Consider the following 21,811-nt stretch of genomic DNA (forward strand, 5'->3'; position numbering starts at 1 on the left):
TTAAACGTTCTACTTTCCAGATATAAGGAAATCCTTTCCTTTTTCTCTTAAGCTAACTATAACTTACAGTAATTTAATAAATTATACCATGATAAACAAAATTTATCTTTTCTCCTGCTTGATCCCTCCAGAATTTGGAACACTCTTAAGTGTCCTTATTTTCATGGCATTAATAAGTTAAATAAGGATCTGTTCTCCTTGTAGCAGGACATAAGATACACAAAATCAGATATGATTTGACAGCTTTATGGAACTAAGGTTGACTTTATGGCCCCAATGCTTAAAAGTCCTCCTGGAAAAAATGTGCTGGTACCTGGCTTACATAGTTTCCAGCCCCACAGGTAAGTAAGGAAGGTCACTTCCTGCTAGACCCAGGAATGTACCAACTATCAACTAGTATCATATTTAATAGTAAAAGACTGAATACTTTTCCTTTAAGATTGGGAACAAGGCGAAAATGTCAGCCCTCACCATTTCTATTCAATGCTGTATTGAACGTTCTAGGAAGTACAATTTGGCAAGAAAAGAAAGGAAAGGCATATACATTGGAAAACAAGAAGTAAGGCTGTCATTTGTAGATGACATGATCCTGTATGTAGAAAATTTACACAATTTCCAAAAAAAACTACTAGATTAATAAACAAGTTTGGCAAAGCTGCAGGATACAAGATTGACATACAAATATCAATTTCACGAATATCAACTGGATGTATAACACATTGAAACCAGGGACTCAAATAGACATTTACATACCCATGTTCACAGCAGCATTATTCATAATAGCCAAAATGGAGAAACAACCCAAATGTCCAGCAACAGAGAAAAGGATAAATAAAATGCAGTATATAGATACAATGGAATATTACTCAGCATTAAAAAGGAAATGAAATTCTAGTATGTGCTACAACATAGATGGACCTGAAAAACATTATACTAAGTGAAATAAGCTAGATACAAAAGGATAAATATTGTATGATTCCACTTATATGAGGTACGTAAAGGCAAATTCATAGAGAGGGGCTGGGAGGAGGAGGGAAAGGGGAGTTATTATTTAATGAGTAGAGTTTTTGTTGGGGATGATTTAAAAAAAAAAGGTTTGGGTAGAGATCATGGTGATATAGAACATTATGAATGTACTTAATGCCAATGAACTTTACACTTTAAAATAGTTAAAATTATAAATATTACATTATATATATTTTACCACAGTAAAAAAAAGCAATTGTATTTCTATATACCAGTAATAAACAATTTGCAACTAAACAATTCCACTAATAACAGCATCAAAAAATAAAATGCTTAGAAATAAATTTAACAAAAGAAGTGCTAAGCCTGTACACTGTGAAGAACTAAACAGTACTAAGAGCAATTAGAGAATATTAAAAAAAAATGGAGAGATGTTTCACGTTCTTGGGTTGGAAATGTCAACATCATTACAATGGGAATTCTCCCCAAATGACCTACAGATTCAACACCATCCCTATTGAAATCCTGGCAAGATTTTTCATAGAAAATGACAAGCCAATCCTACAATTTATATGGAAATTTAAAGGACCTATGATAGCCAAAATAATTTTGAAAAACGAGAACAAAATAGGAGCATTTATACTACCCAATTCCAGTACTTAACTATAAAGCTACAGTAATCAAGAAAAGTATAGTATTGGCATCAAGATAAACAAGCAAATCATTGGAACAGAACACAGAGCCCAGAAATAGACCCACACATCTACAAATAACTAATTTTCAACAGTGGTGTCAAGACAATTCAACAGGGAAAGGATAGTCTTTTTAACAAATGGTGCTGGGACAATTGAAAATCTGTATGAAGGAAAAAAAGATTAGGTCCATATCTCACCCCATACATAAAAGTCAACTCATAACGGATCACAGACCTAAATATAAAATCTAAACCTATAAAACTACTAGAAGAAAACAATATTTTTATGACCTTGAGTTATAGATTTCTTAGACATAATACCCTTACACAAGGTAACTAGGGTAGTCAAATTCATAGAGACAAAGTAGAATGGTGGTTGCTGACTGGGAGGAGGGGGGAATAGGGAGTTACTGTTTAATGGGTATGATGAAGTTTCAGTTTGGGAAGATGAAAAAAGTTCTGGAAATAAGCGGTAGTGTTAGATCTACAACTATGTGAATATGCTTAATGTTACTGAACTATATAACTTAAAATGGTTAAAGTGGTAAATCATACATTTTATATATTTTTTCCATAGTGAAAAAACTCTACAAATGTATTTATTAACAGTCATTGAACTGAATATACAATGGGTGAATTTTACCCTATGTAAATTTTACCTCAATAAAGCTGTTAAAAAATCTTTAAAGAATACATTAGGAGAAACTTACCCAAGCAAATATCAAGAGTTATTATAAAGTTCTAGAAACTTAAAAAATAAAAATGTGGTACTGATAAAGAGATCAACAAAGAGACCAATGACACAAAATAGAAAACCCAGAAACAGAATGGATACCAAGCATATGACAGAAAGTGGCATTACGTGTCAACAGGGAAAGGACAAACTTAGTCAACGAACAGGGCTGGACAATTGGTTATCCATATGAAAAAATAAAATAAAATAGATCATTATCTCACACCATAAACAAAAATAAATTCCAAATATATTAAAGACTGAATTGTGGAAAAAAAAAAAAAAAAAAACACTGACCATGTTAGAAGACTATATACACAGAAGAATATATGACCTTAAGACGGAAAAGTTTCTAAAACAAGACTCAAAGGATAAACTACACAGAGAAAAAAAACAATCAACTTTACATTAAAAAAAAATGTAACTTCTGTATAAAAGCCATAAGTTAAAAAAATAGTAAGACACAGGCCACAGACCTGAAGATGTCTGCAACACATATATCTGATAAAGGATTAGAACAAACATATATAAAGAACTTTCACAAATCAATAAGAAAAGCCAATGAAATCCCAACAGAAAAATGGGAAAGGATACAAACTACAATTTACAAAAAAGGAAACCCAACTGACTACAAATATATTAAAAGATGCTCAATCCCAGTAACATCCAACAAAATGAAAATTAAAACAACAGAGATACCATTTCACAACTACCAGACTGACAAAAGTTCAATGTCTGATAATTGCAGATATTACTAAGTGTTCAGAAAATAGGAATTAATAAAACCAATTTAGAGAGCAATTTGGAATATCTGATAAAGTGGATATACCTTAAGGAATTTTGCTTATAGGGACATACCCTAGAGAAACTATCATTAAAATGCATAAGGAAACATGATTAATTCACCCTAGAAGGAAAAAAAAAAAAGAAACATTGAAGGGGAATGGATAAACAGTACTATATTCATACAATGAAGTACTACACAGGAGTTAAAATGAATCAACTGGAAAATCTGCATGTTTCAGACTGGTTGAGTGAAAAAAAGTAGGTTGCAGAATAACACCTGCTCTATAATACCATTTATACATTTTTTTTTTCCTGAGAGGGGGAGGTAATTAGGGTTATTTATTTATTTTAATGGAGGTCTTGGGGATTGAACCTGTGACCTTGTGCATGCTAAGCATGAGCTCTGCCACTGAGCTACACCCTCTGCCCCTATAATACCACTTATATTAAGTTTATAAACATACAAAACAATGTTATATGTCATTTACTGATATACAATTGAGACTAATAAATAATATATAGCAAAAGTAATAAAACATAAACGAGAACTATAAACAGCAGAGTTCGGAGAGCAGTTACCTCTATAACACAGGGAGAGAGAGAGAAGGAAAAGAAAATGAACAGAGAAGGGGTACAAAGGGTACAAAGGGGTCTTCCATTTAACATACAATGTTTTATATCTTTTAAAATATCTACAGAAAATTTTACAAAATGCTAACATTTGTTATATTGAGCAATGAGTACAATTTTCTCAGTACTCCTCTATGTGCTTGGGAAAAAAATGTTTTTAACATGTTTTTGGTCAAATGAACATATTATACATGTACCAGGCAAGAGAAAATACTTCTCTTTTTGGAACCTACATTTGTAAAACTAATGTCTCTCTGGTGACTTATTCCCTCAGTGTGATAGAAACTCGTAAGTATTTAAGCACAAATATGCTGTACGGTTGAGTCTCTTTTTCCCTAACAAGACACTTCTCTCTCATAGATGCTGCCGTAGGCACTGAAAAATCTGGGTATGTGGATACCAATGATCTCTCAACCAACACAATCAATGTGCAACTCCCAGCTCTTATCAGTGTAGTTTAAAAATCTTTTAACTTACAACTAAATTATTCCCGAGTCATTCTTAAGCTTCATCACAGGTCTCTAGGCAAACCTACACCATGAATGATCCAACAGGTTTAAAACCCCCAAATTACATCTCTTTCTAGTTTTAACATAATTTTCCCTCTCCACCCTATATTCTTCAGTCCTGGACACCCACAGAGAACTCAGTACGAATCCTCTACATAGGTGCAGGGTTTCTGGATCTTCCAATCCTGGGCAGATTTATGTGGCTGAGATAGCATCCAGGCAGTGTGTTAATTGGTGCCAAGGGGCACTGAGCATGGAACTCTGCTTAACCAGCAATCTAGGATGCAAGTTCCTGAGAGAAAGAAAGACAATGACTTTCCATCCAAGCATGATGAGTATATCAAACGGAAAATGATGCCCAAGAACAAGCGGTTCCAGAAACAGGAATTCAAATAAAACTAGCTTTGTAGCAGTCACTGTTTTGCAGACCCAGTGGCAGCCCATCTATTTTTGCTTTTTTTTCTGGCTCAATTAAAAGTACCTTAGTACTTGTCGCTTCTCCTCAAAATAACCACAAACACAGCTTAAGTCCTATGAAAATTTGAGTTTTACGCACTACCTATTGAGTGTCAGTGTGTGTGAATCTCTCTCTGTGTGGGGGTGAGCCTCAAGATGTATGTGGGTCTGCAGGTTGTGGCGGGGTACAAGTCGGAGTCTCTGTGGATACACATGGGTTCTGTGGGTTGGGATGTATCTGTGTGCATGGAAAGGATCCAGGTAAAGGAGACTAGAGGGGTTCTGTGTACATGGGTGAATTTCTGTGCATGTTTCTGTCTTTGTGTATCTGTGCCCATCTATGCTTCTGTCTCTGTGTCTATCAAATACTTTATTACAAGTCTTATAATAAGTTTCATTATAAATGTCTACTCTTCCACAAAATCCTAAAATAAATTTCTTGCCTCTCTGAGATTTCATAAAAGAGAAAGAAACATGAAATAAGCCAACTGATAAGCCAACATTATTCAACAATGAGTAAAAAACTAAGGTTCTGGTGGTACACGCTAGTACAGAACCAAAGTTGTCTGAAACTGTGCATTTCTAACAAGCTCCTAGTGATGTCAATGCTTCTAGTCGTGGACTAGTTTTGAGTAGCAAAGATTTAAAAAATTCCAAACTTAACTACCTCTAACTACAATTAGACTTCCCATGTAGATTTTCCGGAGTCTCCTTTGCCTAACATGTATTTCAGATCAGCTTCAGTATTACCTTCTGACCATAAATTAGAAGTTATTTTGTTTTAAACATGAGTCTTTCGTGAGTTTGATTTGAATGAGCCAGTACTAAGAGGTAAACTATCTCTAAGTGTACTAAAAATGTGAATTTCTGGATTTGTAAAGCTGGAACATGGATACCTCCCAAAGGTTCTGCTATGCTGTGAAGCCACCTGGGTGGACAACTGGTTTTCCTAAGGTGATATACCTTGGCTTCAATGCTGACCTCCTCAAACTGCAACAATTCCTGCTTCCAGTATTGCTCATATCAAACTAGACTATATTTATTTATTTTCATATCTACTTTCCCTATCCTCTTGTTGACGGCAAGAATGGTGTTTTGCTGATTTAATAACCTTACCACTTGTTTAGTGTTTAGCACACAACACATAAATGGTTTTTGTACAAAAGAAGCTCAGAATGTACTGGGAGAGATTATTATACAAGTATCTAGAAGCAGTAAAACTGCTTCTTTTCTTCTACAATACAGTCTATTATAGGCCCCAAAAAGGAACTAGCATTAAGCCAATCATCTTTTCTCTCTTAATAGAAACAACAGACATGAATGTAGTAAAAATTCTTATTCTACTTCTGTCTCCTAAAGCAGAGTGACCCAACACTAGACTCAGTCAAGTTTCACACAATAAAAGCTTTGTTGAAGAAGACTCTTCACCTGTCAGGAAAAGCAGTTCTTCTTTAACCTGGAGCAGGTAATATCAACTTTGAAAGGCAGATGCACACAACTATCTAATTAGGACAAAAAATTTTCTTCCTACAGTCATATCACACATACTCAATTTCTAGCAATGCCTGTTTAAAAAAAATCAGGTGTCATTTTGGAAAAGTTGGTACTACCAGGATGGCAATTTTAGTGTCAATCTTGAGTTAAATAGAGTCTTCACTCAAAAGTTACTTCTACATGTCCAGCTAAATGTTAAGAAAGAAAAAGGTTAAGGACAAGATAAAGAGAAAGAAACAGAGAACAAGCCTGAAAAAGTAAATTGTTAAATTTTATTTGGGGACAAATAGAGCTATCTTATATTCCAAATAGTTCCTATCTTAAATTACAAATGAAAATAAATTCCAGATGGACTGAAGACCAAAAAAACAGTAAAATACAACCATAAAAACAGATAAAGAAAATACAGAAGAACTTGTTTATAAACCTGAGGTAAGAAAGGCCATTCTGAGGCACAAAATGTTTCAGCCATAAAATACTGGCCAGTCTGACTACATAAAAACTTTTAATATCATAAACAAAGTTACAAGTCAAAAAGAAATAGAGTAAGAAAAAATATTTACAACATATACACAAGGAATTAATATCCAGAAGATATACAGAATTCCTACAAGCCAACATGAAAAAGACAAGTCAATAAGAGGGCAGAGATCTTTATCTCTTTAGTTAACTAGTGTATCCTCAGCACTTGGCACATAGTAGCACTCAATAAATATTTGTTAATGAATAAATATGAATAAATAACTATAATAGAAAGAATATAAATCAACAATATATGCATGAAAATACTCTCAGCTTCATTATAAGCAGGAAAAATGTTAATAAAAACAATAGTAACCTATCTTTCTCATAAAAGGTGTAAAAATACCCAGTATTGATGAAGGTGTGGTAGAAGGGCTGTCCTGTACATAGCTGATGTGTGAAATGATACTACATTTCTGAAGGCAACATGACATTATGTATTAAGTTTAAAATGTGGATATCCTTCAACTCCAAAACTTAGGTATCTATCCTAGAGAAACAGTTATACATGTACAGAAAGAGAATGCTTACAGATAGTTACTACAGTGCAGTCTATTTAAAAAGTTAAGTTAAATGTGCATCAACAGAAGAGTGGTTTAATAAACAACAATGGTATAGATTATAGAAATGAATTCAGCAGTTAAAAAGAATGAGATAGATGCATATATACTAATAGGTAAAAAGCTCCAAGACATGTTGTTAAGAGAAAAAAGCAACCTGCAAAACAATGTATATATAATGTGCTTTTATTTATGTACAAGTTATTATAAAACTACCAATTTCTCTATGTACCAGTATGAATGTAAAGTTGAGAAAGATATGTTGATAGCAATGGTCACCTCTCAGGAGGGGAATGAGACTCACTGAGGGCCAAGAGGAAGGACTCTGCTTCATCAGACTGAATTATTTTACAAGAATATATTCAAGCACTACTTGTGTAATTAAAAACAACTTTTCTTTTAAAAAGGGGAAAAAATCATGTAAATATCACCTTACTAATACAAGGAAAACAAGAACATATTTTGAGGATTAGATAGGAGATAAAAAATTCCATTTTGGACATGTTAGTTCTGAAGTCCAGCTGCAAGTAGGCAGTTGTACACCCACAAGATTGGCATTCAGGAGACGTTGGGTCTTGGCTAAGGAAATAATTTGGGGAGCTGGTGGTATGCTCAAAGGCACAGGAATGGTGTGGATGACTTAGGAAGAAGCACAATGGAAAGAGCAGAGGGCCCAGGATCAAAGAGAAAGAGTCCTTAAAGACGACTGAGACGTAGCAGCCAGAGAAATAAAGGAAAACAAGTTAAGAGCCGTGTCATGGAAGCTGAGAGAGTGTTCTGGTAAGAAGTTGGTCACAAACGATATGATGAGAAATGAAAAAACAGACGGCTATTATTTCCCAATCTGACGGACACTGGCAACTTCAGCAAGAGAGTGTTATCTGAGTAGGAGAGGGTTAAAGAGTCTGCAGGGGAAAAAAAGTGAAAACTCCTTTAAGAAACTCAGTTGTGAAAGGGAGTAGAAAATTAGGACAGTAGCAGGAAGGAGATACGGAGGTCAGAGGACAGGATTTTCAAACTGGGAGAGATTAGAGCAAGGAAATCTGTAGAAAAGGCTCTAGTAGAAAGAGTTCTGGATACCAGGTGCCAGAGCACCAGCACCCCCACTGTCACCCCTGTAACTTGATCTTGCTGCTAGAGGCTAATGCTCTTAGAGGATTTGCTGATAATGGAGGGGCAAGTTGTAGAGAACATAGTGGAAAGGTTGGGAGGATTGGACTCGCTGAGAGATGAAGAGTGGTAAGGGAGAGACTGTTAGGAAGATAATGGCCAACTGGACATCAGGCAATAACTGAGGTAAACAGGAATGTGTAGGCCTCCTCTTGGAAGAAGGTAGATCTTGGGATCTAAAAGGCTGCCGAGTGGTTGTAGCAGCCTAGGTGCAGTAGCTTAAGCAGATTTCACATAGGAGTTTAGTCAGAAAAGTAAGGGATTAGCAGTGTGGCAAAGCTTCCCACTTTTGCAGTGGGCAGTGTCTCATCTCATAATCCCAAAGGCACTGGCAAAGGCTTGAGCAAGTTAATTACTCTTTTGGGGGCCTATTTTTCTTATCTGTAAAATAAAGACAGTAATATTCATCTGATAAAGTTGTTATGAGGATTAAATGAGATGAGAGAGAGAGAAATGGCTAGAAGAGAGTAAGTATTCAGTAAACAGCAGCCATGAAAGAAGGGTTATAACTGCAGCCGAGAAGAGTTTCCAAGAAAACAGTGTCAAATCTTTTAGAGTGATCACAGCGTTCACACTGGAGCATTCCAGGAGATAAATGTGTAGGGAAGATGAAGTCAGTTTAAGTCTCAGCTTGCTTAACTTTCAATAACAGCTTTGTAGTATTCAGAAAGGCTTTAAGGAAAAGCCTGATTTCTATCAGAGAAATTCAACTAGCAGTTCCAGAACCTCTAAACACTTCCTTAATATAAGTGCTGAGCTAAAAAGAACCGGGCGCCCCAAACCAAAACATTTCTATTGATAGACACTTGAAAAAAAGAACAGGAAATCTAGCCATTAATGCAGTGTCCAAGAGGGAAAGTGGCTAAATGAACTGTTGCAGGATACAGGGGAAGAGGGGACTGAAAGTCATACACATCATATGGCTTACTTTCTTTAATTTAATCAAAGTAGTCTTTACTTACAACTATTACAGAAGAAATTTCACTCTACTGCTTTCTCCTCTGCTCAGCTTTCACCAAATCTCGGGCTATAAGTCACTCAGACTATATAAAAAGCTCCTACAAATTCCATTGAAACCTGATCAATCTAACTAAATGTCTTACTAAGGGGGTGGAATTTCAGCTCCTCTAATTGTGTGTACCACCTGAACATGACAGCAGAGCAGTGGACCAGGGCAGCTGCCAAGATTTACTGTTCTTCTCCTATCCACCTCAGTTGAACCTCTCTGAATTATTTAAACAAGGACTACCAAGGAAGAATGAAGTCTGAATGAAGATTCCAACAAATCTCTTCCTCTTTTTTTCCTTTACCTGTAGGGGAGGTGAACACTTTCAAGGAAATGATATAGTAAAGAAACTCACTCTCCCTTCTTATAAACTATTTATTCAATTAACTGGACACTAAGGACCTAAGGAGTCTTCCTCAAGACATTAAATACACAACTGCAACTTCAGCTCTGAGCAACCTCCTAAAACAGCTCTTAATGTCCAATCCTTCCCAGGAAGGAGAACAGAATTCAGGAATTATACTAATACAAAATAAGGGTTGCCTTCTCAGAAAATTCATAAATGTTCACATAAGAACATGGTAAGACAATTAAACAAGCTCAATACATAAAAATAAACTGCCTGTTAGTGAATTAACAAAAACATCCAGAAAAATATACAGATTAAGATTTAAAAGGGTCAATCTTTTTAAATAAATTGGGAGATCAGGATTTGCAGATACTAACTACTATACATAAAATACATAAACTGTATATAAAATAGATAAGTCCTATATAGCACAGGGAACTATATTCAATACCTTGTAATAACCTATAATGAAAAAGAATATGAAAATAAGTATATATTTATGAATCACTATGCTGTACACTGGAGATTAACACAACGTTGTAAATCAACTATTCTTCAAATAAATAAATAGTTCAATTCAAAGTCTGAACAGAGAAATACTTCAATTGAAAAGCAATGGAGTTTAACCATGAGAGTCAAACTGATTAGAGTTCTGTTAGCCCACATCACAGCTACTAAATGTGTAATCTTGAGACAAAATCCTTAATCTCTCCAACCCTCAGTTTCCTCAATAAGGCAAGAATAACACTACTTATCTCAGAGCTCTTAAAAGGATTAAATAGTACATGTAAAGCTCTAATACAATGTCTGGCACAAGGTAGGAATACATAACAGGTACACTTCCCCTTCTAATTTTTAAAATGTTTAATTAGAGATTGATTCATAGAGAAGGAGGAACTTAAAGAACAAGGAAAACTGTTAGCTAGACAGGAAGGAGGACACAGTCTTCTAGTTTTATTTTTAATTTAAAAAATTAGAATATATTTCTCAGATTATCATTAAATTACTAATGTGAAAGTGCATCACTGACCCTGAAATGCTTTTTTATATACAAATAAGATCTTCTTCTCCCTCTCTCATAATTTTACAATTCTTTGAGATTCTACATTTATACAGTTTTTTCCCATCTTTTTCTTAAAGCCCTGACTCAGACTCTCCTTACTCTGGTTTTGGGATGACCGAAGTCTTAAAACAGACAGACATACCTTAGAGTTCACTGAGTATTTTGAAATACTTCTGGGAGAAAGCCAGAACCCAGCAACTAAGCAGGTAGAAAGAATCAGTGTGGCATAATGAAAAGAGCATGGGGTTTGGAAACAGATCAAGGCTTTAGACAGAGGTTTAAGTCCTCCATCTGTCACTTTCAGATGCATAACCTGGGTCAAGGCACTTTACCTCTCTGGACGTCATTTCTTTATCTGTGAAATGGAGATAATGCCACCTATATCTCTCTGTGTAGTTGTCTGGATTAGAAAAACGCCTGTAACAATTCCAGGCATATAAAGGGCCAATTACTGGTAACTGTTATTAGGGTCAATCTGGCAATTGCCTGACTGAACATTCTGCAAGGCTGTACTCTCCTAACTGGCAAAAGGAGTAACACTGCTCCCACATTCCCATGACTATATCCAAAAGGTTCCATTTTAGTAATCTATAATTAACCAAATCAAGAGCTTAAAGTATTCAGGGCAAGAAAGCGCTAACATGGCTCAACTCAGTCTCTGCTGACAGCAACAAAGCCAGCATAAGGTGGATTCGTTTGCCCCCCCCCCCCCAATCTGCTCGAACATGGTCATTACTAATATTGACGTAAGCACAAATTAGTTGCGGTTCTTGGATTCCCAGCCTTATTGTCAGAAAGTTTTAACTTTTCTGATACAAATCCTTTCCTGCCTTGTTTTCTCTGTGGTGCTATAACATTTCCATTATCCCATTTTCAAGGACACAGGGAAGAAATCCTCTCAGCTATTGCTATTCCATTCACTGTGGAACTTATCTTCCTGTTAAACAAATCACTTTTTACAGAGAGTTTTGATTTGCTGAGTTCTCTTGTTGATGGGAACTTATGACGAAAGATATATATACAAATACACGATAGCCACAATGACAAGATCTGGTCCCCAGAGCACCACAAGTTACAAGATGGAGGTAGATGCCAAAGATAAGGTGTGACTGAGTAACCTGCACTCCTTATGTTCCTTTGCATTAACTACTGCATTTGGGAATTCTGGTTCTTGTAAAAAGTTGATTTCCCTTGTGTGGCAGAGCGGAGTAACAGTACTAAGAAAACTGATGACAGACACACAAATGGAGTAAGGGAAACCATCAATGGAAATGGGACTTAAGATAAATAAGCTTGTAGTATGCGACAGTTACTAAATAATAGCAACAATCACCAATTACATAGCCAAAGCAGCTATTTCAGTCCCTAGTACTCCCAGTCCCTCCCTACACAAAATAAAAGCAGAACAGAGTCAAGGTCAGAATGATTATTTAAATAAACTAAAAATCAAGAAATGCTCAACAAATCAAAATGTCACACTGCAGTCCCTTGGGGGAGGTGACTTTCAACTTGGAGAAAGGACAGCCTCGTGTACTTGTTTTAATTAAGCTAATTCAATGTCAAGAAAGTTGAAGATTCTGCCCCCCAAAAGCAGCTCAGCAATGCCTTTGGTTGTGTCATACAGCTGCACCCTTGCCCAGAGCTTCACCTGCTTAACTTCCAGTAAAGAAGTTGTTTTTTGGTTGCAATTAACATTGTAAGGCAAGCTCAGCCCTGTCTTCCATAGCCTTAAGGCTGCTGAGTAAATCTAGAATCATGGAATCTACATTTTGATACAGGAAGAAGGTGGTTCAGCAATAAGGAAAATGGTCAAGAAGCACATCTAGAATTAGGAAAAATAGCCTGGTATGCTGGCCTGTGATTTCTTTCACTTCTTTATATAGAATCTATTGAATTGTGTGTACTTTTCAGAGGCAGGCACTTAAGCCATAATGGGAGGAAGAAGAAAATAAAATCAATTCTTAGTAATAATAGCTGTCATTCCTTAAGCCCTTATTATATGTGCCAAGTTCAATGCTAAAGCCTTCTACAAATATTTCTAACCCTCAATCATCTTAGTAATCTCATTTTATAAAAGAGGAAACTAAAATTTAGAGAATTTGGAAATTACCCAAAAGCCAGTTAGTGGGGGTACTAAGATCCTGGCTGTAAATCCCATATTCTAAAGGCAATTTATTAAACACTCTTACCCTCAAGAGATCTAATCAAAATACAGATTTTACACAAAAAGACTCTTAATCATGGGATTTGGCCAAAGTTATAAAGCAACTCAGCTAGTCACAAATATGTTTCAGATTTCCAGACTCACATCTAGGGACCACCAGCACTGGTACCCATGTGGCCTCTCTTTTCTCCTATAATTCCTCCCACAGGAGTTTCATAATGCAAATGAGAAAGGCACTGTCTTAAAGCATCATTAAACAAATTCCTTCGGTCTTGCCTCTGACATCGTTTATCACCTATATTTGGGTGATTAGAATAAATGAGTTCTCTGCTTTATACCTTAATCATGAAGTTATTACAACAAAAGTTAGGCTGGACACAAGGTTCCAATTCAGCGAGTCCTATCCAGTAAAACCAATACAGACTTCAAATCACTTTCATGCCATTCTGATAAAGCAATTAAAAATCATTCACAAAACAAAATTTTAAAAAATCATAAATCTCTGTGTTCACATTATGCCTAGGAAATTAGAGCGATAATCCCTTTTCATATGATTCACATCTCTGTTTTTGCAATATTTGCCCTTTTTTTCCTGTGCTGATTTAGCTTTATGAGAGGAGAGACACACCACAGACAGCCATTGTAAAGGTAATATTGGGAGTATCGGTCATCTAGGCATACCTACTCCTTGGTGTTCTGAAGCTACTGCCTCTTCAAAACTGTGTCTGAAAGAAGCTGACAGCTGAGACAGAAAACCCCACAATGATTGCCTTTCCCAGAAGTAGAAGCATTTCTTCCTAACACTTTCAGATCATAATAAAGGAACCAATAAAACAATCATTCTTTTCATACACGGTCAAATAATCCTGGTGACCAACTACTGAGCGGAGAAGAAAAACCTCTGAATAGAAAAGAGTGAAGAGAATCTCTCCATTACCCTTCTATATTCAGAGAAGATGTAAGGATATTGCAGTATCTGGAATGAAGGGCACAACATCAGTACTGCTTAATGGAAGCGGCTGGCCACAGAAAGGCAGAAAGTCATTATCTGGACAGAAACCAGACAACTCAGGATTTCAACGCGAGGTAACTACTCCTTACTCGTTCTCGAAATAGCAAAGATATTTCCACTCTTATTGCTAGGTGTACTCTCATAAGCGGTAAGGTTTTTCTATACCATCGGGGTCTTGTCCCCGATAGTCTGGAAAATACACACGGGAGTATGTTGGGAGTACAGAGAGAGGTAGTATTAGGTGCCTCTCTTTTCCCAGCCTATTCCAAGTAGTAGGGGAGAGCGCTACTTCCATGTTATTCCCAGCCAAGTACGGCTGTACCACATGGAGTCTTGGCTCTCCAGCACTGGGGTCCGGGTCGGGGGCATCACCGAAAGAGTGGGTTTAAGAGGAAAACGGATCTCTCTGTTCCTACGATCAGAAAGGAGGGCGTGGAGGGAGGTACAGCCGCGCCGAGAAGATCTGAGGTTCCCCTCCTCACCCTCCCTCTTAGAAAGAGGCAGCCCGGCCCCAATACCTTCTTGACTGTGCGCGGCGCCTCAGTGACGGTACCGTCGGGGCTGACCAGGGCCTCGCCGCCGTCGCGGTGCCTCTGATGCTGGTGATGAGGGTCGCTCCGCTTCATGGCCGACGCCTGAGGCACTTTCCCAGCAGCGGGGCTGAGAGCCGCGGCGGGCCCCGATCCCGGGCCACGGGCTGGGGGCCGCTCCGCCGCAGGAGCTGGAGCCTCAGGGTCCCCACCGCCCGCTGGGGGGGCCATGGCGCTCACGGCCGCCGTGCTCAGTCCTAGCTGCGGCTCCACCTCAGAGGGGCTCAGGTCCTTCAGCTCCACCTCAGGTACCTTCGCGGCAGCGGCTGCTGACACGACCTGCACCGACATCACCGCCTCCACTGCAACCGCCGGCTCAGACTCCAGCTCCAGCTCTGGTTCGGCCCCGCCTCCCGCCTCCCTTCCCCTTCCCTCCCCCATTCCCCCACTCCTCCCCTCCATCGCCTCCGCTCCCACCCCCTTCCTCCGCCCTCCCGCCCGCCAGCCAGCCAGCCAGCCCCCGCCTCTCACTCCCCACCCCCCGCCCCTCCCCGCCCCGGTCAGGCTGGCTCCGCGCGTGGTGCCACGGAACCTGTAGTGCGCTTGCTCCCGGCCGCTTGCGGCGAATAGACCGTAGGACCTCAGCCCCCGACCGCCACTGCGCGCGCCGAGGGCGGGGCCCGCGATGACCCCTGGGAGTTGTAGTCCGCGTTGCCCTTCCTCCGGCAAGCGGGATTCTGTAGCAGAGATGGAGTTTTAGGGTCGGCAACTAACCGAAAGGGGTCAGAATTGGTGACAAGACGAAGGCCATGAGGAAGAGAAAGTCTCCAGAGGAGTTGCGGCTTTCGGGGAGGGAACGCTTGAAACCCTATGGTTGGGAAGGTCGGGGAGGAGTAGCTCTCTACCCTGACAGTGTAAATTTCCTCTGGGTGTGCGCGTCTGCGATCACGTGAGCAGGCATTTAAAGGAAAAGCCGGGGCGTCACGTGTGGAGAGCGCTGCCTCAGGCTTAAAGTGGCTTGGTTTTTCTACTTCTGTGAAATTGGGACCCTATTACCTTTTCTTTATTCCCTTTGTTTTTAGAGGGAATAAAATAGGACCTTTCTGCTGTGGTAATTTCTGGCACATTCTGGGGTTAGAGTTTAAAATCAGTATAAAATACAAGTTAGGAAACACTAGGTTGAAATTTCAAGGCTAAGGAATTACAGGTTGCCTTAAACAAGGCCAATTCTTTTGCCCTATTAATTCTGCCAGGGATGTTGCTCAACAAAAGTTAGTGTACCTGCCTAAGGCACAATGAGACCAAACCAAAATGTCAGAGTTTGGAGCAGAGAAAGGTTCATTGTAGGATGCCAAGCCAGCAGAACCTTCAGCACTGTGGGTAGCAGAACACCTGGATGCTCAGAGCCTGAGGCCAACCCACCAGGAAGGGGGTGGGGGGCAGTCTCTGTTCTCCTCTTTAAATAAAGCTATTGGTCTAATTCAAAAAGAAGAAGAAGAAGAACCTGCAGCTTGTGCTCAAAAAGTCCCAACTCTTGGATGGTTTTCAGGGAAGAGTTTCTAAAGGCAAAATTTGGGGTGAGGGGTACAGGTTGTGTGACTTTCTTCTGACTGATTGGTGGTGAGATAATAGTGATGTCTCAGTAATCTCAACTTTCTGGTTCCAACCTTGGAATTATGCTTGTGGTCAGCATGTAGTCATCAGCCTCCACCTGGGTAAGGGGCTTAGTGTCTGTAGAGGGACTCAGAGATACGTATCAGATTATTATCCATACCCCTTCAGGGGGAATAGTAGTCCTGTGACTGTCCTTTTAACTACTTGAGCCTGCTCTTTGGAACTTGGGAACCTAAGAGACTAAAATCTTTTTTTTTTTTTCTACAAAAAAGAAACAGGGGACATGGAGGGGCTTTTGTACCCAGGAGGGCCCATAGGGTCCTACTCGGGTTTCAGGGGTACAATACGAAATTAAGATAAATATATGGCGGGGGAGGTGTATAGTACAATGGTAGAGTGCATACTTAGCACACATGAGGTCTTGGGTTCAGTTCCCACTACCTCCGTTAAAAAATAAATAATAAACTTTTACCCACCACCAAAGAAGAAAATAACAAAAAACAAAAGAAAAATATGTCAGCAGAGAGGAATATTAACTAAAATATGAGTAATGATTTCTTTAAGTGAAAGGATTTGGGATTTTTTTTTTTTTACTTTGTACTTTTCTGTATTATTTTTAAATTTAAAATTTATTTTAGAAGGTATAAACCCAAAGACATGTAAGGCAGTTTTACTTCTAATAACGAAAAGTTATCTGAAACTAATGTCTAACAATTAGGGGAATGGTTATGCCTTCAAAATTAAGTTTGCCAAGAACTTTTTTCAGTGTTGAAGGGAAGTAAGTGCTTATGATAACATAAGTTAAAAAGCAGGAGACAAAATTTCACATTCTATTAGATTTTAATTATGTAAATAATACTTTAAAAATACAATGTATTAAAATGCAGTTGACTCCAGGTGACAGATTATGGGGTAGGTTATTTCCTCTCTGTTCTCAGAGAAACTGAAGCAAAGGGGATCTTATGGTTTATGGCTGTTCAGAGAGTAAGTGATAGCCCTGGCAATCCCAGAAGGCCACTGCACATCTAGTCTTTGGAGTAACTATTTTTTCCCTGGCAAGAAGGAGAGGGAGAAATCGCCTGCCTTGATCTCCTTCCCTGTGCTACTGCTATCTTGGAACTCTGTTTATTTGTGGAGTTGTCCTTCCCCAAAAGGAGTCTTTTGTTTCCTGGCCTTCAAAATTTGTCGCTAACACTATGAGTTGGAAGGGATCTGAGCACTGCCTTTTCCACAAAGCTCACAAGTCCACCAGACACAAGGCCTTCTTAAGCTTTCTCTTCACACTCTGGCTTTTAGAATTTCCTTCCTGTTAGAAAGAACCAGCCCAGAGCTTCATCCTCCAGCTGTCGGAGAAGAGATTAGCAGCTCTATAACTGATTTCTTTCTTCCCCCTAATGCACAAGGGAGCTGCGGTACAGCCACCTGGTGTGTGTCGAAGCTCATAGGCAGCAGCTGCCTACCTGGATGGCTATTCAACTTGATTACTGAGGGGATGAACTAATTCTTCAGTGGGATGTGATTACAAAACATAAGGAGTTGGAGCACTGGAAAGAAACTGATATTCATCCTTTATTTATTCAGGCACCAACCACTGGTTGAGGCCAAACATCAGGGCACATTCCTCACCCATTCTCAACTCCATCTTACACACCTGCTGCTTCTACCATCTTTGTTACTGAGGGACACCAGGCACAGCTGAAGATGGAAATACCATAATGGAAGCAGGATAATTAAGCACAAGTTTATGGCCTATTTAGTTTATGAAATATCTAGAGTACAGGTCTTCTTTTGTCACTGGGCTAATTCAGCTTCCAGACCTTGGCAGGTAAAAATGGATCTTCCATGTAGGAGCCCAGAAGAACTTCTCTAAGATATCTGATCAATCCAAGTGAGAAACTTGAAGATACTAACACTGAGAGTTCCGCAAGAAAGTAGGCCAGCCAGATCACCCTTGATGAAGGCAACGCCCAAGTTCACAGTTTCCAGAGAACCACTTAAGTACTCTTAAGTACGAGCAGATAGACAAAGTCGCCAGTTATATGAAGAAAACCTTTAATGTGGAAGGCAGAGGCCAACATAAACAGAAAAACAAAAAACAAAACAAAACAAAATAAAAACAACTGGGAGGAAACAGAGGCTATGTATCAAGAAGAAATCAAGACCAAAAAAGAAAAAAATTAATATCCTTAGAGACTGAAGGTATTATATTTGTGAAAGAACATGCTGTTTCAAGAAGTGAACATTCAGAAAACAAACATGGGACTTTTGAAATCCAAGCACACTATCAGAAATGTTTTTAAATTCAATAAGTAAAAAGAGGAAGAAATTAAAAATAGGAAAGATGCATTTTATCTTTGCTCAGACTGTTGAAGAATGGAAGCTTGTTTCATGGTTTTTATATTTGTGTCTAATGTATGTTTTAACATGATAGGTGCAATGCATCATGTAGCTACAGTTTTCTGGAAAATTCAGTCTCTTAGGAATTGTTTTTCAGATCTTCAATACATTTTTTCTCTAATTAAAAAAAATAGAGGGAGAAGGGTATAGCTCAATGATAGAGCTCGTGCTTAGCATATATATATATAAAATTATTTATATATAAAATTACCTCCTTCCCCAAAAAAAGAATTTTAAAAAGTTACTAAATTAAAGAAACAATAGGAAAGAAAATGAATCAGAGGGTCAGTCCAGGAAGACCAACATCTGAATAATAGGAATGCCATAAAAAGGGAACCAAAAAAAAATGGAGGGGGAAGAAATTCATCAAAGAAATAATTCAAAACATTTCCCAAAACTGAAAAATGAGAATTTCCATAAAGAAAGGAGCCACTAGGTGCCCACCCCAATGGATAAAAATAGACCTGCATTAATATATATCATTGTTAAATTTCGTAATTCTGGGGACGAAGAGACAATCCTTCAAAAGTGGGTCAAGGAGCATTTTTACAAAAGCTCCAGTCAGAAATATATTGAACTTCTTAAAATGAATTTCTGGAAGCTAGAAAATAATGCCCTCAAATATTTGAGATCCTCTGTTTGTGTTCTCCCAAGAGTGAACTGACAATCAGCCAAAGTTGGGAAAGGCAGTCATCTGACTGTTCAGTTGGGTAGGGGATCAGAGACCAATCCTCCTGCTTTCATTTCTGCCTTCTGAAGTTACTGCTGTCTCCAGTTCAGAGCCTTTTAAGGGTGCGGCAATGTAAGTTTTCCCTACTACTAGGTAAGACTTCAGCTTTTTCAAGTCTGCCAAATGACTACTCATTTGCTTTCCAGCTTTCAAAACTTTCTAGTGATTCCTCCCCTCTCCATCTCTTTTTCCCTCTTTGCAGGCAAAAAGTGAAAAAGAGCTAAATCCTTATCGTCTATATTGGGAGGTCAAATGTTGACACCTAAAATGAACTTTCAAGAGATGGCATTATCCTGTTATTCAGACATATGGAAGTAAATATCATAAAGTTTATCTAAAATACAGTGGTTGGCTCCCAGGAACAGGAAATGATGTGGTACTGAGATAGCTGTGGAACGACTTGACTTTTCAAACTATATCATGCATGATTTAGATGAAAATTAAAACTTTAAAAGCAAGCAAAACTACATTGTACAGAACAGGGAATTATAGACATCATTTTGTAATAACTTTTAATGGAGCATAATCTATAAAAATACCAAATCACTATGCTATATACTTGAAAATAATATAATATTGTAAATCAACTATACTTCAATAAAAATATAATTTAAAAAATAAATAAAAAATTAAAGCAGGCAAAATCAATACATAAATAGTTTATGGATGCATAGCTTCATTTGCATATATAAAATATAAAAATAGGTTGGAAGGAAATCCACTAAGTTCATACTTGAACACTAAGTTCAGACAGAACACTAAGTACAGTTGTTTTTCTATTGAGGAAAGGGAAAGTAGGAGGAAAAATGGGACAGCAGTATTGGTCAAAGGAGACTAGCTAAATCTGTTATACTTTATTTTATTTATTTTATTTTTTGGTGAGGGAGATAATTAAGTTTATTTATTTAATTAGTTTTTTTAATGGAGGTACTGGGACTTGAACCCAGGACTTCATGCATGCTAAGCATATGCTCTACCACTTGAGTTACATACCCTCCCCCTGTTATATTTTATTTCTTTTTAAAAAGTAGGCTGGAAGCAAATATAAGATGATTTTTTTTCAGTTGTTACTTCTGAGCAGTGGGAATATGGGTGTTTATGAGGTTGTTCTTTGTGCTTTCCTATATCTTTTCAATTTCTTAGATTAAAAAAAAAAAAAAAAGGCAGGCAGAGGAAGGCTTGGGGCAGTGGGCATACTACTTAAAAGAAGCTGGGACCAACAGAGGCAGGCCTCACAACCTGGAAAGATGGACAACTGAGTTTGAGAGTGGTAAGGGGGAGCCCAACGGAGCAGCAGAGGGCAGAGCCTGCTGGAGGGGTGAAAGCAAGGAGACCTCAGGGCAGCAGCACTGCCACAGGAGGTCCCCTAAACCAAGCTTCTCTTGGACCCTGAGGATTTTCTTCCAGAGATCCAACTCAGGAGTTTTGGTAGGAAACTGGACACTATTGCTCAGTCTTGAGAACTGGTGCTCCTGTAAAAATACTGCAATACACAATTGGTTGTGAGAGTGTCCTTCGTCTTGGACTTCCAACTGCTGCCTGGCTGCATTCATGAAAGGTGGGCTCACAGTGCCCTCTAGTGGTCAGAGTCTGTCAGCCTTCACAACCAGAAACGTAGTATTTTCAGCTTTCTAAAGCCCAGGATAAACTCCCCCAACACCTCATTCCTCATCCTTTACATAAGTAATACTTCTAAAGAAAGAAGAGATGGAGGGAATGTCCATGGATATAAAATGAAGAAAGAAAATCATTAACATTTCCTCTTAGTTCAGAAAAAATCATTAGACAACGCTGATCCTTTTTATTGTTTTGCATACTGCTATTGATAAAGGTTTAAAAACAGCTGTACTACTGAAGACATACAGATGGCCAATAGGCACATGAAAATATGTTCAACATCGCTAATTATTAGGGAAATGCAAATCAAACTACAATGAGGTACTACCTCACACCAGTCGGAATGGCCATCATCAAAGTCTATAAATAATAATGCTGGAGAGGGTATGGAGAAAAGGGAACCCTCCTACTTTGTTGGTGGGAATGTAAACTGGTGCAGCCACTAGGGAGAACAGTATGGAGTTTCCTTAAAAAACTAAAGTGATCTATATGATCCAAAACCATATGATCCAGCAATCCCACTCATGGGCATATATCCAGAAAAGATGAAAAGTCTAATTTGAAAAAACACATGCACCCCAAGGTTCACAGCAGCACTGTTTACAATAGCCAAGACATGGGAGCAACCTAAATGTCCATCAACAGATTAATGGATAAAGAACCATATATGTTAAATATATACAATGGAATATTACTCAGCCATAAAAAAGAATGAAATAATGCCATTTGCAGCAACATGGATGGGCCTAGAGATTATCATACTAGATGAAGTAAATCAGACAAAGAAAGGCAAATATCATATGATATCA

At 38.3% G+C, this 21,811-nt stretch overlaps 1 protein-coding gene across 2 annotated transcripts in view; it reads right to left on the reverse strand.

Annotated features, from left to right (window-relative positions):
- Nucleotides 1-15,073, reverse strand: part of AHCYL2 (adenosylhomocysteinase like 2) — a 143,466-nt gene extending 128,393 nt beyond the window's left edge. For both annotated transcript variants that reach the window (XM_031455345.2, XM_031455343.2), the window contains exon 1: nt 14,633-15,073. In XM_031455345.2, the coding sequence (XP_031311205.2) occupies nt 14,633-14,995 (363 nt within the window). In that variant the 5' untranslated portion in view covers nt 14,996-15,073. The remainder of the gene's footprint in view (nt 1-14,632) is intronic.
- Nucleotides 15,074-21,811: the final 6,738 nt, after the last annotated feature.

This window comes from Camelus dromedarius, chromosome 7 (assembly GCF_036321535.1).
Source record: "Camelus dromedarius isolate mCamDro1 chromosome 7, mCamDro1.pat, whole genome shotgun sequence".
In the NCBI taxonomy this organism is placed as follows: Eukaryota; Metazoa; Chordata; class Mammalia; order Artiodactyla; family Camelidae; genus Camelus; species Camelus dromedarius.